Source organism: Apteryx mantelli, chromosome Z, assembly GCF_036417845.1.
Source record: "Apteryx mantelli isolate bAptMan1 chromosome Z, bAptMan1.hap1, whole genome shotgun sequence".
In the NCBI taxonomy this organism is placed as follows: Eukaryota; Metazoa; Chordata; class Aves; order Apterygiformes; family Apterygidae; genus Apteryx; species Apteryx mantelli.
Window position 1 is genome coordinate 59,886,692 of NC_090020.1, and position 17,542 is coordinate 59,904,233.

A 17,542-nucleotide genomic window follows, 5' to 3' on the forward strand; every position below is an offset into this window, starting at 1 on the left:
GCAGCTGAGCACAGTTACGACAGCTCGGCTGATGGATACTGATTGCTTAAACCACTGTGACTGAATTATATTTAACTATATGTCTGAGCTCCTTCCACAGTAACATAAGCAAAATCAAAGGGACACATGCCACCTGGTGATTACACTGCTATATTGGTGTAACTGGTAAAACTTTCTGCCAGGGACAAAGCCAAAATTACATTACCAAGAGAAATAAATACATATGTATATGAGTTTCAAAGTTCTTTGAATACAGTCCCATCTTTTAACTGTTTCACCCCCTTCCTGTATCCCATTTAAGCTTCTATTCTTCTTTTTGTTTGTCTTGGCACACTTTGACTATGACAAAAGAAAAATCACTCCTCTTGTTATCACTTCCCCATTGTCTCCTCACCATGAACAGGTTCATTTCAAAAGCCACATTTTAGTCCATGTACTTCAGCTGACTGCAGCTTTTAAGTCTCTGTCCATGCTGTTAAGCTATTAAGTCTATGGAGCAATGTTTAAAGTTTCTGTATACATAAAGGACTTATATGCCTGAAAACTTACCTATTTTTTCCAGGTAAATTAGCGAATAAAAGATATTATTTCCATGTATAAAATTTATGTTACATATATGCTTAGACCATGACAACTCTAATACTATTTTACAAAAAAAAAAAAGCCAGAAACTTAAACATTCAAATTCCAGATGGTCTATATGATTTCCTACCTGACTGGTTATTTGATGACTGGTGACCAGAAAAAGAGTCGAGACCTCATATATAAGTTGTTCATTCTCTTAAGCATTTGAATATATTGTTTTCCCCCAATTAACATTAAGGTTTGAAAAACAGAAAAAAAATCTTCACTTCCGTACCATAATTATACTTACCAACTTGTTCCAAGAATTTATTCAAATTCCCATAGCAACATTACTCCGCTTTTTCTTTTGCTTCTTCCCCCTCCCCACTTTTAGTAGAATTTCCATAGGCACCACCATCAAAAAAACAACGGGTATTTGCATCTTACAGCACTTCAGATACCTTTCCAAAGCTGGCCTTTATTCCCACGTTTCTCTTACCTTATCTGTTCTTCCTAAATAATTCAGCTTTGCGCAGCAAGAAGGTGCAATGTTTTGTGCTGATCCTCTGCCTAGAGTGAATTTAGCGCTATCCGTACCTTTGTCTTTGTTTCAGTGTCTCTTTCCCCCTTGTCTCCCTTCCTTATGCCATTTCATAACCTATGGCCCCTGTTATTCAGGAGGTCAGATTATCACATTGGTCCCTTCTGGCCTTAAAATCTATGACTCCGTGTTCTGTTGTCTGCCTCCCAGCTGCTTATCTTCCTTCTCACTCCCATGCTTTTGTTTTGTGCCTTGCTTGCTTCCTCACTGGTATTAATCTTCCCACTGATTTTTTTTTACTCGATCTTGATGAAAAAAAAAATCAGTGGGAATATGAATCTGAAATCGTGGCTTTTGTTCCCTGCATCATCTCCTTCTCCTCTTATTCCCTATCTGGATATTAACAGCAGACAGAATGCCAGCTTTTTTGTATTCTTTGCATTGTATGTCCTGTTCTCCTTTATTCTGCTCTGCACAAAATATGCACTAATTCAGAGCCTAGGAGTAGAGAAGTGGTCTAATAAATAAGAGAACTGAATAATGAAAGGAGCACGAGGAGCTGGGAGCACCTAACCACTGCTGTCTGGCGTGTGAGCAGGGGCATTATTACTCTGCTGTACTTAGGATCAATGCTAGTTGCTTACCTTTGACCTGTAATAACAGCTTAAATTTTTATGCAGAAGTACACTTAGAAAGCACAAATTTAAACAGAGAAAACAAAACATCCTATTCATGATGGCATGACTCTTGTCATGTCTTAATTGGTCTTTACATTAAAAAAAAAAATTCAAGTAGGCAGAATTTGGAAAATTTATGCTTACAAGAAGATTTAGGAGGTAGAACCCTATATTTGTTAGTCGTATTAAAACAGATTATGTTGTTAAGCTAACACCTTTCTTAAGATGTTTACATAAATATTGAAAAAAAGTTATAATTTACTTTTACATGTAGTGTCAATAAGCGACAGCAGTTTTCATGTAACACTTTGCCTTTTTACCTCTTCACCCATCTTGAATCAATCAGATTTTTTGACACTGCATCTCATTATTGCCTTAGGTCACATAATCATGTTAATACAATGAACTAAAAGTATTACTGTCAAGTCCTTCCAGTTTTTATACATTAATTTTATTAAACATCTTATAACAGAGAAAAAATGTCAGAGAAACTCATAAATAAGTAATTTGGTAGTAATTTTAACAGTCAAAAATATGTCACTTTTAATGGGGAACTGATACCTTCTTCTATAGATGTTTTGAGCTATTTGAATGAGCAGTTCCTTTAAACCAATATGCCTTTAGGTTTGTTTTGCTGCAGCAGCTGTGAGAATGTTCCATTTTCTTTCTGCGTGGAACCTGACCTTTATTAAACACCTATCGCTCAGTAGTCTAACTTTTTTGGCTTCCTGGCAGTTTGCATTTTTTCACCCTTACAGTCCCATCAAGTAATGATCGCTCATGCATCCTAGGGCACAGCATTAACATCCTGCCCATCAGAACCCTCTCTCTCTTCCCTAAACCTTCTTCTGTTTAAGACACTAATAAAATCCCTGCAGAACAGCTCTCCCCACTTCAAATAGCTAGCTGAGCTTGTTATATACTGACAGGAGATATTCCTCATCCCATTCACTGGAGTTAGGAGGAGTAGGTGTGATTATTACATCTCTCCTTATAATCCAGAGAATGGAAGAAAGAGAACGCAATTTGAACGGAGATAATTCTCATGACAGTCAAATGTGTATAAATATGCTACTGAGGCAGATTCACATATTGTAAAATTAAAACAAATAGAAATCCTTCAGAGATCAGGGTGAGTATCTAAGACGTTTTTAGATTGAAAAATTCATTTACCAGAAATGAGCTCATTGTATTTCCTGCCATATGCTAGCACGTTTTCTGACTATCAGATGTATTTGGTTGGAACATCAATGGAATTTCCCTGTCTGAGCACTTCAATTGTTCAAGATTCTTCTTTTAACCTCTTGCAGCACATACCTCCTCTCAAATGTCTGCATATATCCCTATCGTGTAAAAAAAAGTTGTTTGCGATTTTCAAAGCTGCCCATCTTGATTTTTGCCTAACCTAACAGCTTATGTTATTACACAAACATTTGCAGCCATTTCCAATAGCATATGGTCAGGCAGACTGGTTCTGAAGTTACACATAAAAAGTGACTATCAGTGCTGATACCTATCTGCTTCCATGGAGGCTTGCACACTGAGCATGGGCAGCTATGAAGCCATGGAAATCAGTGGAGTTGCATACAAAATTATCAGCATGCAATACAATTCTCAGTGAATACCAGTGTCAAACAGGTCCTTGTCTACTTCTCCATTTCATAATCCTACAGAACAAAAAATCAATACTGACAGTTATCCTTACCTGCTACAAAGTACTCTCCAGTTCCTCATTTATCCAGGGAGTCTTTCAGTCCATTCTAAGTGCCAGGCAAATGATCTATCAAAACGATGGTAATAAAACATTTAATTCTAAAAGTTCAAACGTTTACTTTCAAGTGATGATGAAGCAAAAAACCCTCAGCACTCAAGAAGTCTTTAAAATCCAAAATCTTCACATTCTTTATAGAAATTCCAATGTTTTTCCATTATATGACATGGTAGAAACTCATCTTTATGTACTATTACTATCTCATTGAATAGAAGAAAATGGATCAGATTTTCTAATGAGTTGAACTGGACAGAAGAGCCTGTTGAAAAGGAAAGAAAATGATTAGAACGTTTATATTAAAATAATGGAAAGCAATTCCTGGCACTATTTAGATTAATAGCTCTTTAGAAGCATGTAAAGCATTACAGATCCCTGTGTCCTAGGAATCCTGTAACAACCATGTAATCTGTGGTACAGGCACAACACTGCACCCAGATTTCATTCAGACAAGGGCAGTATTACACTTTTTGGTGCCCAGGGTGAGAAAGCAATCCTTCTAGCCATTTCCAGCTATATAATGGCCCCCTGTGGAAACAGATATAAAAATGTAGCTCTTCAGTATTGCTTAAATTTCACTTTTATCTCCACAAATGGGTAAGCTTAGTATACATGCCAAAAATAAAGGAATCCCTCTCACCAGGCCCTTCCTACAGTCCAGAGTGGACTATATAAAGAGGGAGAAGCACACCTGAATACAAGAAACTGCAGGATTGAACAATGGGTATTTGCAATATTTAAATATCTGCTGGACCGAAGCAACTACTGCGATGCATAAACTAAGGCATTAGTGTCACTGCAGGAGAATTTGACCCTTGCAGTTTTCGTTTTCACTGTTAAAATCAGTAACAAAATAACAGTATAAAGATCCAGCAGTAACAAATATTACAAGACATTTTCTCCATAACAGCACAGAATGCAAAAGGTGTTTGGGTTTTCAGAGGTATTTGCTTTTGTTCATCTTTCATCCATATCCTTTACATTCCTTTGCACAAAACATCAGAGTAGTCAAGCTGTCAAAACCAGCCCAACACCGAAACTGTCAATGAGGACAAAACTGTCATATTTAGCAGCTGCTATCAAGAGAAGGAGGGTTGTCATGAAAGGGATGGCCTTTGCTTTTTAAAAAAACCCAAACAAACCAGTGTTCAGATAACATTCAAGAATTTTAAGAGACAAAATAGGGTAAGTATTTCAAGATGATTAGATCAGCCAGATCTAATCAGATTGTTAAAATGCAGACAAAGCATGTTTGAAGCTACACCACTTGTTCATTTAGCTTGCACTTATTTCTTGGCTACAATGTGACATTGCAAAAGTTAGTCTTTCTCTTTCATCAAGGTTTTCCAATTGTGTCACCTACACTGATTCTAGAATACAACATATGATGTTCATGCACCTGACAACACTGATAGGTCCCAATGGTTAAAAAAAAAAAAAAATCAGTGTATCTTCTCATGTATCTTCTTTTAAGTCTACATTTCATGATCAGTAGGGATTTGCCTGCCACTTCCCAATTTCAAGGATCTCACCACTCAAAGCAGCAGGGTGGTGAATTGGTGAATTACTACTGACAGCTCTGTGTTTAGAATCATAAATATACAGTCTTGCACAAGAGGATATACACTGTTCCATACCCATAACATTCACAGTAAAACATCTGGCTTCAGTGAGAAAAGGATTTCATTCAGTATCTTAAATCAGTGAAACTTCAATACACTCATGCCATTATACAATACACAATGGAACAAAAAGCATGAGGGAGATACAGTCTGATGTCTGGGGTGTATTCAAGTACCCCAGACTACGTCAAGCAAAGACTGACAGACTGAATACTTGTGTCCTGTCCAAGAGGTTATATTACAATGTTCCTCACACAAAGTCTTTACCCTTTATGAATAGTGGTCAGTCACACCAGAGGAAGTCACCTACATAGACAACCAGAAGTAATGTGTCAAATAGTATGAACAGGAATGCTTGGATGGGAAGCCACATAATAGTTTTAAGAACAACAGTCCCAGAAAAAATGATCTTTGAAATAAGCCTGGGGATTTTTTTTGATATATGGTGATTGATTGATATGGTGATATATATATTTTTTGATTTATGGCATAAACTGAGCTGAAAGGTTATCTTTAATATAGAGTCCGTAGTAGTATACTTGCTGCCAATTCCCATAGTAATTCCCATGACAGGTGTGACTACCCTTTTGGTTTGTTAAAAAAAGCTCTTTTTCCTCCTGAAATTTCCATATGCTGTTTCTAAGCACAGGAAAAATTCTTGGCAAAGTCTGAAGTTAATTTAACAACCTATTTTGAGAAACCATAACTGGAGAAAAGACATTCCTTTTTTACTTTTGGGAATGTTTTCTCTTCTTAATAGTGGCTTTTCAGATAGGAATTGTTCTAAATATATATAGATAAATAGATATATATCTTGACAACATGGCATATCATTGTTTTAATAATGAACTTAGGTCTAAAATTCTGCAATTAATTGCTGTGAAAATGCAAAGCTCTTAGATATTATCAGATTTCAGTAAATGTTTATACATTATAAAGCCTTTGAGAAGGTTTGCAGAGCACATTAGATCAATTGGCACAGACTGTGGAACTTGTAACCTCTTTAAATCAATAGCTTTAGACTTGTTTTGAGAACTCTGAGGCTGTGAAATAAACAGCTTCTGCTGAAAGAGCACAGGCATAAATGCTTTGCAGCCCAATCCTTAGCCTCCGATGTGCCTGAAAAATTATAATCTTTGAGCCCTTTATCTAAGAATCTCACTAAATAAATCTGGTTCACATTTTCTAGAACTTTTTAAAGACGAAGTCCTCTGCCCTGACTCCAAGAGTAATTCTTTACTTATGAACGATGGAAATGGGGAGGAAAAGTACCAACATGTAGGATGAGATGGCTACCTTCATTTGCTCATGGACATTATGTCTCCAAAAATAAAATGGCTGTATACATTTCAGCATGTCATTCCCTCCGTTTTTGTTCTGCTGATTTTTAAAGGGCTTTTTCTCTTCCTCATCATAGTGATCTCAAGCACAAACAAGCAACAAACTGTTAGGGAAGAAGAGGAGGAGTATTGCCACCAGAAAAAGCCATTATCGGTGACTCTGATCTCTGACAATGTACGAAACCGGACCTCGTCCTTTCAGCCCTCACTGCAATATTCTAACTCATTTACAGAAATTCTAAAATCAAATTTGACAGTGTAATACAGGTATGACTAAATAAATCTACTGAAATAACTTTTTTAGCAGTTGATGGGTCTCTTTGCTGACTCCTTTGGGTCAAATTCATGTTTTACCTTTTGGAATAAGATTTTGTAAATTACATGTCAACATTTTCCCTTATAATGAATCCAACTTTACCTTAGTGAATAATAAAAGTTGACAGCTGATTAACATCCTTCCCATTTTCATTTTTCTTTCTCGCTTTTTTTCCTTCCATCTCCTTCTTTGCTTACTATTATTTTTAACCTTTTAATACCTGCTTTGAAGTTTCCTTTCTCCCTTTTGACTTCTGTTAACTCTCATTCCCTTACAAAAGGTGGGCAGCTTACAGGCTGTTAGCAGTGGAGAACTGTTCCAATACTAGTGTGCAAAACAAAGCCTCAGGCACATAGAGAAAAAGCTTAGTCAGGTAGTATGCACAGAGAAAGGCTCTCTTTCTGCTTTACCAGCTTTGCTGTCCTGTTAATTGCTCTCAGTTTTCTGCCACCTTCATGAACCACAACATGAAGTATCTCTACAGTTGGTATTAATATCAGAATGAGCTTTTTGTATAAATCAGAGGAAAACAGGTCTTCCCTTGTTACTTTTTCCACCCTGCTTGCCTATACCTTTTCTGTCTTTGTTAGTATCTGTATTAGGCTAATAGTTCTGAAACCGTTCTAAATGTGTTTCAACTTTTGTTTTCATTTTGTTGTAGCTTTATGACACCTTGTTTCTGCAGTAGCCAAGAACCTGAAAATGGTATTTAAGGAGGATTCTAGCTAGTGGCACAAAAACACAAATTTCAGACCAGAATCTTGCCTAAAGGTTATTCACCAAAGATTGCTACTTCTGCGCAGAGCCACCATTCTCTGATCATTAAAATACCCCCTGAAAGTTCAGTTTTAAAACATACTTATACCATCTTTATCCTCCTTGCTTTTCCTAAATAAGAAAGTGTTGGAATCATCCAGAGATAGTTAAGAATTTTATAGCTTTGTTACTGCTGTAAATTATTTGTAATAGGGATTGAAATGCTCTTGCATTTTAACCATCAAAATGTTTGAGTCATTTACATGTATTAGTAAATCTAGTTTGAATACTTCAGTAATACAGGTAAAGATTATCCTTACATTTCAGAAAATGTCTAACTGATTTGTGATACCTGTGGCAAAGACACAGGAGATGTTATTCTTCTGAGTAAAATGGATCTGGTTATGTGCAGCTATCCAGAGGTAGGCTATACTAGGATAAGCAAACAAAAGATCTGAGAACTACACACTTAAAGATGACAGTCTCTGATCTAGAATTCCACAATATATTAAAGCAAAGCAAAACAAAACAAAACAAAACAGAGTCTTCTGAAAGCTTTAAAGTTTCCTATGGCTTTTCCACACTCCTCTCAAGAACCTAACAAAACAAAAGAACAGTTATAATCCAGGAACCGCAGTAGCTATTGACTCTGCAAACCAAATAAGCTCTTGGAAATGACAGTCAATGTCTCTCAAAAACAGCATTTTTAGATCCAGTGACTCTTAAAAGGCTGCCACTGATCTGAGGCAGACTAATTCTTCCCGTGCTAGTGGTGATTTTGAAAATAACTTTTCTTTCAGCTGTTTAAGAGCTGGTATCTTGAAAAAAGAGATGTCAGTGGACCAGTCATCATTACAAGACTGGATATTTCACTGACCAAACCTTACAACATTTTTTTTTCCTGAAAATGACTCTGCTTTTATCCAGGGCTCTCCACAGTTCCTGAACCACTTCATGCGATATAGATCTTCATTTCAACAGATTTTTCTGCCTGTGAATTCTACAGTCCAAGGTCTCTGTCTTTACAAATAGATCAGTAAGGGGTGATCGTTATTCTAAAAGTTAGATGTGCCATGCCAGCCAGACACCTAAAGTTAAGGTGTCCACCTCCTAAACAGTAGAGGCCAGCATGGACTGGTGGCTAATTGCTTTGCGACCCTCTGTGTCCTCCCCCACCCAGATTCTGAAAGTACCTTTTCCCAAAAAACTATTTTACCAGGTGGCCCTAAATTATGAATGCTGTATTTTTTAAATTACTATCTTCTGGAAAATCTGAAGGCTATTTATAATTTCTTATTAAATAATTAAATCATTTAAAATTAGAAATTGCTTAATGGATTAAGCTGACTGTAGATGCTTCATGGCACAGCTAAAATTGTGCCAGGAGGACTTAAACCACCTTCTGATACTCACCCAGCGTGCAGTTCTTTCCTTCACATATCAGATGCTACTCACCATGGATGATCTGTAGGTTCAGTTCATCATTTGCCTATATCTAGAATTTGTATAACAATAACTTGGAATTTAATTCATATGTTATTATTCTGTTCTCTGGAGTCTATATAAAATGCTAGATTGAGAAAGTAACGTTTCTTTGTCTACTCAGTAAAGAACAATAGTTCTTTCCTACAGAAAAGATTACAGAAGCAATAAAAAAAAATCATAGAGCAGAAAAAAAATTATATAACTAGAATCATTCTTCTCTGAACGTATTTTATCAACAGATCCAGAGTGACTTTTCTGTTACTCTCTACTTTTGAAACATAAAGATATGTCTAGATGGAAAAAGGATTTGCAAGTATGATTAGAGATCAAGAGTTCATGTCTTTTATTCTAAAACAATCTTATTTTTCTTTAGAATAGCTGGAATCTAATTCTTCCCCCAAAATTGAGAGTAGCATGATTAACATACATGCAAATACCAATCTGGAAATGTCTACAGCCTCCTCTAAAAGTTTATATTCTAGATTGAATTTATGAAGAAATAAAACAAAATGTAATAAAACAAGTACTTTTAAAATATAATGCCTAATTCCATTTTCCTAATGCAATCATTTTTACACAGCTGTTCAAGTGACCTTTCAGTTTCACAAATCTAAACCTGGATTAAGTTCATCATTCTGTTTAAATAAAAAATTATTGAGGTTTTCAACAACAACAAATGCATTCGTTAGTATCCTTTGTTAAAAGCTAGTAAGATTGTTTTAAAAGGATTACTGGGAGACTATTTCTTGGTATCACTAGCAGGCTGCAGTTTCCCATCATATGTTTCTTTCTTTTTAAATATATTATTTTGAATTATTGTCTACTCAATTATGCAATGATTCACTTGGATACTCATTTCAAAGGAAAATGCACAGTTCTCTAATATTATTTTGAACCATTTTATAAACTGTGAATTTAGTGTGTCAGGTTAGTGGATCAGACACAGTTCCAGGGCCAACCTTGCATAATTAAAAGAAGAGAACTTGCTTTAAAGTTCTTGCAGTTTATAAAACAATGAAGAGCAAATTGGAAGAACCAGATAGAAGACAAAGCAGAAATCAAGTTACAGCTCAGGTCAGAACAACTATTTGATACAAAAAACAACAGTTCATGTTTTTCATGCACTGGCACAATCTACAGGAGCTGTGACTCATTCAGTGGGTTTTATGTGCAGCCTCAGAGCAACTTTTAGAGCTTTCCCTCAGGTTATTATTGTGTGGTGATTTAAAAACTGAATTCTGTTTTGTTTAGATGCTTTGTCCCAACTTTGTTAAAAGTCACTCCTGAAAGAAAAGACAGAAGTGTGGTATAGTCTGAACGCTCACCAAGGTAAGCAGGATCATCAGGTAGTCTCCTACATGCATTCATTTGACACTACTAGAGTGCAGTGTCAAAAGTCTGTCTTTTCCTTTGGAAATGTTCCAAGCAATGTAGTAGCTGAAGCCACTGCCTCTTGAGGCTTGCTGTTTATCACATTTCCTTTCGTTTACTGTTTTCATAAGTAAGATAGGAAAAGATGGATGTGTAATAGGAAGATTATTTACAACAATTCTATTTGTCTCAGTCTTCTCTGTTTTCACAGGACCACCAAAGCAGATGAAAATGTTAAAGAGTAGTTGATGAATTAAGAAGATGGGTTGATTATCAAAGGATTTCTTTTACAACTTGTTTCACAAAGTAAAAATGCCGGAGTGCCAATGTTTAAAGCTACTGATTAGGGGTCATTTTGTTTACCTTTAGCTCAGTTTTCTAAGGAAACAAGGCTTCTGTACACAGCAAAAAGGGGCAACAGTCACAAGTTGCAACAACACAGACTCCAACTAGATATATGGAAAAAAAAATCACCATGAGCATAGTTAAGCACTGGAACAGGTTGTGCAGAGACGCTGTGGAATGTCCATCCTTGGAGACTCAGAATTTGACTGGACAAGGCCCTGGACAACATGATCTAACTTGGAAGTTAGCCCTACTCTGAGCAAAGAGGTTGGACTAGAGACATCCAGAGGTCCCATCTAACCTACATTAGTCTATAATTCTGTGTGATCACACTGACTGTCACCTAATCATTTTTGAAGCGATATGCCAGTTTCAGACAAAACTGACTTACAGATAAGAAATCACAGATATTGAATTACTAGAACTGAATTATTAGAATTGGCTTACATGACATGTAGCTCTTGGGAGCTTTTTTTCTTCCCTTTCCAGGCTCCTAAAATGTGGATTTTTTGGGGTTCTTGACAGCCACTTAGCTCAACTCCAAGTCAGTCATGGTCAAATGTTCATCATCAGCTTATGGTCAAATAAGAGTAGGTAGAGGATCTTGGAAAGGACGAGTGTGTTGTTGGTGTGAGCCTGTACTTCAGTCATGGCATGCATGCCAATAACATGGCATGGCATGTTATTGGAAAATATAGGGCTTTGTAAATTCTATGGGCAGAACTAATTGTTTCTTTATAAAGTACATAACTACCTGCAGCAAATGTCTGGAAGTTATAAGCACTAGAAAATATTCTAAAATATTTTGCCTTTATGTCCTAAAGAAGAGAACACAGTACGCATTCAAATACCATCAAAGATTCATTTTGAAGCCAGAACTCAAATAACAGCAGTACTTTGAAATACCTATGAGATGGAAAAATATTCTGAGTACAAGTATTCATCTACTATCTCACTTCGTTTCCAAAGTATGAAATATAAAGTATATATAGTATATCTCCCTGTCTTTTACAGTCACATATATGGGGACATTGTGTAGTTAATAGAATATTCTGCTATAGTTTACACAGAAAGGCCATTTGTCAGATGCTGGGTTTTTTTACACTTCTCCTCTCCCATGTTATTATTATTAGTATTATTGATGGTGATGATGTATTACTATTTCAGTAATATCCAACCCAAAAGATTTAGATATGCTTAGTCAGGCTTCTTTAAGTCATGATATTTGGATAAAGAAGCAAATTTTAAATTTGAGGTTCTTAGTCTGTGTCCTGATTTCTAAACTACTAAACTACATTCATTATCTTTCTCAGCTTTCCTCCAAAAACATGAAGGCAAGAATAGCAGGGTTTTCCAGTGAAAGGAGATTCTGAATTTTAATATTGCACTTATTAAAAGTGTACTTATTATGCTGTTATTTTAAGTGACTTCACTGAAATTTGAATATGAAAATTCTGACACCAACATCTGCTCTGCAAATGACATCTGCTATTCAGCTGACATCTGCTTCTTAATCCTTGTTTATTCTTGGCTATTTTTTGGTAAACATTAAATCTCTATTACATGTATCAGAAAACAGAGAGGGATAAATTCCAAGCCACATAATCACAGTTTCTTCTGCATTGCTACATATAGACAGCCTAGAAATACTGTTTATCTTCTTAATATTTAGTTCTCTCTCACACTTGAATAGAGTAATTACAGCTTTCTGCTAGCATGATTCTAGGAGAGACTAAAGACGAAGGCTCAAAGAGACATACAGGTCTAAAGTGAAATTTAGTTAGGAATTAGATGACTAACTCCAAAACTGTAATCCTTAAAACTTATGCTAAAAATCTGCATTGCTCTCGGACTTTTTTTACTTCATGGGCTCTTCAGTTTTTTGCGTTAATGTTCCTCAGGTGCCTAAAATTCAGCTGCTGTACAAACCTGGAGGTACCTGAGTCTCAACAGCCCTGAAAAGTTGGTACCTTTCTTATGCTGTCAGCACCCACAGAATAGGAACTCCTTCATCTGTCTTTCCTAGGGACCTTGATTTGGTTGGGGTTCTTATGACATTGCTTCCTAAATCAGGCTCTGTACAAAATCTCATGGTAGCTGCTTCTTTTTGTTAAAAGATGGTTAGAAAGAAACAGGACTACAGCCTGTATCATTTTATTTCAACTTCCTCATCCTCTTCTTACCACAGTGACCAGAACACTGAGCTAAGATATGGGAAGCTGGAGGGTTGGGAGGGGGATTCTCCTCCTCTAAAAAACGCTCAAATTATCAGGCCTAAGCCTTCTCTTTTAAAGATGCTCTAGGTTGTCTAGAAGAAAATACAATTCATTAATCTAGAAAGACAAGATTGATTCCTTAAAAAATCAGGATAAACTTTTACTTTATAAAATGCACACAGGGTATAAGCATACTAGAAAATTAAACAGTGCCTGGGAATGTCCCTGGGCAAGTGGCACAGAATAGCTCACATCCAGGCTAACAAACTCTCCTATGCTTCCAAGCAGGCTCGCTGCAGGCAAACTGCTCTTTGGGAATGTCACTTGGAACGTGCTAATTCTCAAACCAGGCCTGGAAATTGTCTGGGAGGTGCCTAAATGTCCACAACTGTTCTCACAATATAATGGTGCAGGTTAATCATCTTCTGGAACTTTTAAGGCACTGCTCAATTTCCCAGCATATATGTGGCCATATAGCATCTGAAATGGAACTGAAACCAAGAACACCTACTTTCCAGTGTGATCATCGTCTTTGGCACTCCCTCTCTCAAGTTTCCACATAAGGCTGATGATTAAACACCACTGTCATCTTAAACTATTTGCAAGAAAAAGTTACTGAAGCAGGGCAATGTAAACTCACCATCTGGATGCTCTTAGCCTGACACAAATACATGGTGTTTCGAACATCAGATTAGATATTTTAAATGAAGATATTTGAATTTATTTTTAGTAGGTTAAGAACAGACAAAGCCTGATACCCCCGCTCACATGAGGTGCACTGATTCATCAAGTTAACATAACCAGTCACAACCATCCAAAAGCTTTTCCAAGTCTAAGTGCCATTGGCTATCAAAGGGATCAGTTTTCCCTGGGAATACATTATTTATCAAAATTAAGCTAAAGTTCTGAAGTCTGCTAGGCAGTTCTGAAAAAGTTGCTCAGTGTCATATGTCAAATTAATACGCTCTGTTTCTTATGATTTGCTTATTTTTAGAGAATAAAATATCCCTCTAGTCATTACTGTTAGCTGGGCATAGCGGGATCTCCACCAACACAGATTATTTATTTTAATTTTAATATTTATATGTGATTAAAAATTATGTTTGTGTATCTGAGTTTCCATCACAGTAAACAAGTATTATATTAGGTTATTAAAAGCTTTATTTCTGTATATATTAAACTTTTTTAACATAAAGTTACTTAGCAACCAAATCATTAATAATTCTTCTCTTCATTCAACCACTTTATGGAAGAAAAGAAAGATATACTTTACTTTAAAGATCCAGTGTAATTTCTGTCACTATTTTTTTCAAGCGTGGGACCTGTGATAAGCATGCATGGAGCCCAGAAGAAATCAATATGCAATAGCGGAACTGTGGAATTTAAGCTCTTTAGAAATTGCTTTCTGCTACTTCCAGTCACGGTGAATATTAGATTTTAACCGGTACATACCCACAGGCTCTCTTTGTTGTGATGGTAATTCCAGGTCATTAGAAACAGACACTTCTTCAACAAGAAATTTTGACAGCTGTGTCCCAAGATATGTAACCTGTTCAAACAAATCTAAATGGATAACTGGTCATTTTAGTTATTTGTGGGTTTTGTGATAAGTGTAAAAATTTCACTTTTCTTTCAAAATTGACTTTATGCACTTAACAGTCTGATCTGTGTCTATCAAGATAAAGTGACAATTCTGCTAATTTGAATTCTGAATGAAAAAACATAACACATCTGGGAAGTCCTCTACACTCTGCGAATACTTTTGCAACATTTGTCCCTGGCACCTTGACATTTTGATGAGTTTGCTACTTTTTATTCTCTTAGCAGCTTCTCAGTTTTTTCTGCCAGTCTCTTAATCATTTTTAAAACTATTCTTTCAAAGCACCAACAACTCACAGAGCGGGCATTCCACATTTTCTCAACACTTTTGGGTAGTTTATCACACTACAGCTACACTTTTGGGGGGGCTATCTAGATCTTTGTTTGCTGCTTATCCATTAACTGTAAGAATTTGTTTGGTTTTTGTTTTTAATTTGGGCTTGTGCACTCTTTTGCTTTAAGAACCATAAGGAGATCCAAAAAGGTGAAAATATTTCCTGAGTGTTTTTACCTTATAAATAATATATTTGTGAGACTTATAATTCCAATTTGTTATTACTATTTTTAGGAGTAAAATCAGGCCTACCTTATTCCACACATACTTCCAGGTCACTGAAATATCACTTCCTAGTAGTTCTTTAACCCACTGAACTGGATTCTGAAGTATTCTTCTGTTACTGGTTTTGATCTTGCCATCCTCCAAGAGTGTGGCTTTATGACTAAATTCCTAACAAAGAAAAATTAAGAAATAAAATTGCAACTTATAAATTTACAATTCTGAATTAATATCCTTAAAACATGAACAAAATTCTGAAGGACCATATTACTGAAGAGCTGCAGCTAATTCTATATTTTGCTGAAGAAGTTCTAAAGAATCCAATGCCACTATCATAAGCTATGATATATAAAATATGATGATTTATTCCACAATGAGATGTTTTGGTCACAAAGATACCACTGCCAGAGGACAAATCCCCCTGTGTGTGAGATAAAATTCCTTTTAATAGCAAATGCTTATGAGAACGCTACTTACATCTTAGTTCCTCTTAGACATAAAGGAGCTATGAATATAATTAACTTGCAACAATGAACTCAGGAACTCACAGGGAGCAAGTCTGTCTACCAAGAAACTGTTATTAGAAATCAATCTGCCTTACATGGGTGGAACAAATGCATGCTAAAGTGAAATCCTGACAATGATTCAAAGAAGAAACATATATTTTGCACAAAAACTGCATTTCATTGATGTCAACAGACATTAAAATCAGAATTCCCAAATCAGTAGTTGCATCAGCTATTAAGCATAATCACCTAAATTTTTTAAGAGGAAACTGACAGCCTGACATTATGCAAAATTAATTAGAAAAGAATTTATTGTTATTCTCCCTTTGGTTAAGCAAAGCCCAGTTCTGCAAACACATATGCACCTCAGCGAGCATGGCTTACAGCTGTTCACCGTTCAGTAAATTATGGTTTTGTTATACTGGGCTCAGTTAGGCTAACATGGTTAAATAATGTTAAAATGAGTGGCTGATAAACTGCATCATAACTTAATATGGTTGCTGAGTATATACAAGTTTAAATAACTAGAATAAAAGAATGATCCATTAGAAAATACTGAATGATTTCTTACAGTATCCAATGGCTTGGCTTTGTATCTATAAGAATCCAAACCAAGATGTTTAACTCAAACATTGTGATGAACACTAAATCCAGCTCACAGTTTCACACTTTGGGTCTATAATGTTCAAAAACTGCATTCTTTCTGCCCAAAGCTAACTTTAGGTAAAGCTTATGTACTAATTGTATCTTCTTATCAAGTAGGTATCCACAACCATATAGGAGGAAGCTTTACTGATCTTCTCCTCTTGGAAATGCAATAGATATTGCCTCTGAACTTCAAACTCTACAAGGTAGTGAAGTGCTACCTACCAATACAAAAAATGAGTGCCATTTTCAGACTAATACAGAGATTAACTTTTCTATGCCCAGAATATCAATATTTCTATAGTGGGTTTTAAGTCCCTAAGACCCACATGCATCAAGCTGGCATCACAGATAACAGTCTTGAGAGATGACAGTAAGCATATTGAGTTCTTCATCCTTTAACTTAGTCATCTTGGCATTTTGAAGAATATTACATGTCCTTTAAAAAAAAGAAGAATGTGTATATATCTATGATATGACCCAGTGTAGAGCAGTTTGAGACCTACTCACAGTGTCTTATGTTATGGAACATGAGAACACATAAAATTGATAATCTCAGCAGAAAAGCATTCTTGAGCAGATTATAGGTGCAGAAAAGCAGTCTTTTCTACATTAACTACACCTGGAGAGTTAGCTGAAAAGAACCTTTCATGTTTGAATCAATATATTGCCCTGGAAATTAACTAGCTCACAGCTGGGAATTCAGTCAATAACAACCCTCAATAATTGCATCGCTCACTAAGCACTGAGGCAGTTCCCTGGCAGCTGCCATGCAAATCGGCTCTGTATTTGGAGGCACAGGGGCATCTTTTTATATTAAAAAGAAGTTGCTTTTTTTTTTTTTTTAACAGGTTTAGTGCATACCAGTGTGTAAACTATAGAACCAGCTGGCACATAAGCAAGTAACTTTGCACATATTCATGTCTATCTTGGCTCAGTGAAATCCTTGATGTTACATTTCTTGATCTGAGAGATTGATAATGCCTTCCAAGAATCACATTTAGTCATAAAAACCTTAACATCTTTCCTCCTTTCAATTTTAAAATCAGATATTACACAATGTTGACCAACCACTCTACTCTGTTTTTAGCAATAACAAATGTCAACAAACTGATATGCAAAGTTAAACACAAATTTTACATATGTAATATTGTGGGTGTTAAAATCATGGTCTGACAGATGATGTCATCCATTGTGGCATTTTCCCTTAAAACTCATAAAATACGATCTGCAAA

The 17,542-nt window shown here is 35.9% G+C and overlaps 1 protein-coding gene across 1 annotated transcript in view; it reads right to left on the bottom strand.

Moving 5' to 3' along the window:
• Positions 1-3,614: 3,614 nt before the first annotated feature.
• The window catches only part of ANKRD31 (ankyrin repeat domain 31), a 61,560-nt gene continuing 47,632 nt past the window's right edge, over positions 3,615-17,542 (bottom strand). The window contains exons 23-25 of the mRNA XM_067315472.1: positions 15,187-15,327; positions 14,454-14,550; positions 3,615-3,812 (exon numbers count right to left, since the gene is read on the bottom strand). Of these exons, the coding sequence (XP_067171573.1) occupies positions 3,661-3,812; positions 14,454-14,550; positions 15,187-15,327 (390 nt within the window). The 3' untranslated portion in view covers positions 3,615-3,660. The remainder of the gene's footprint in view (positions 3,813-14,453; positions 14,551-15,186; positions 15,328-17,542) is intronic.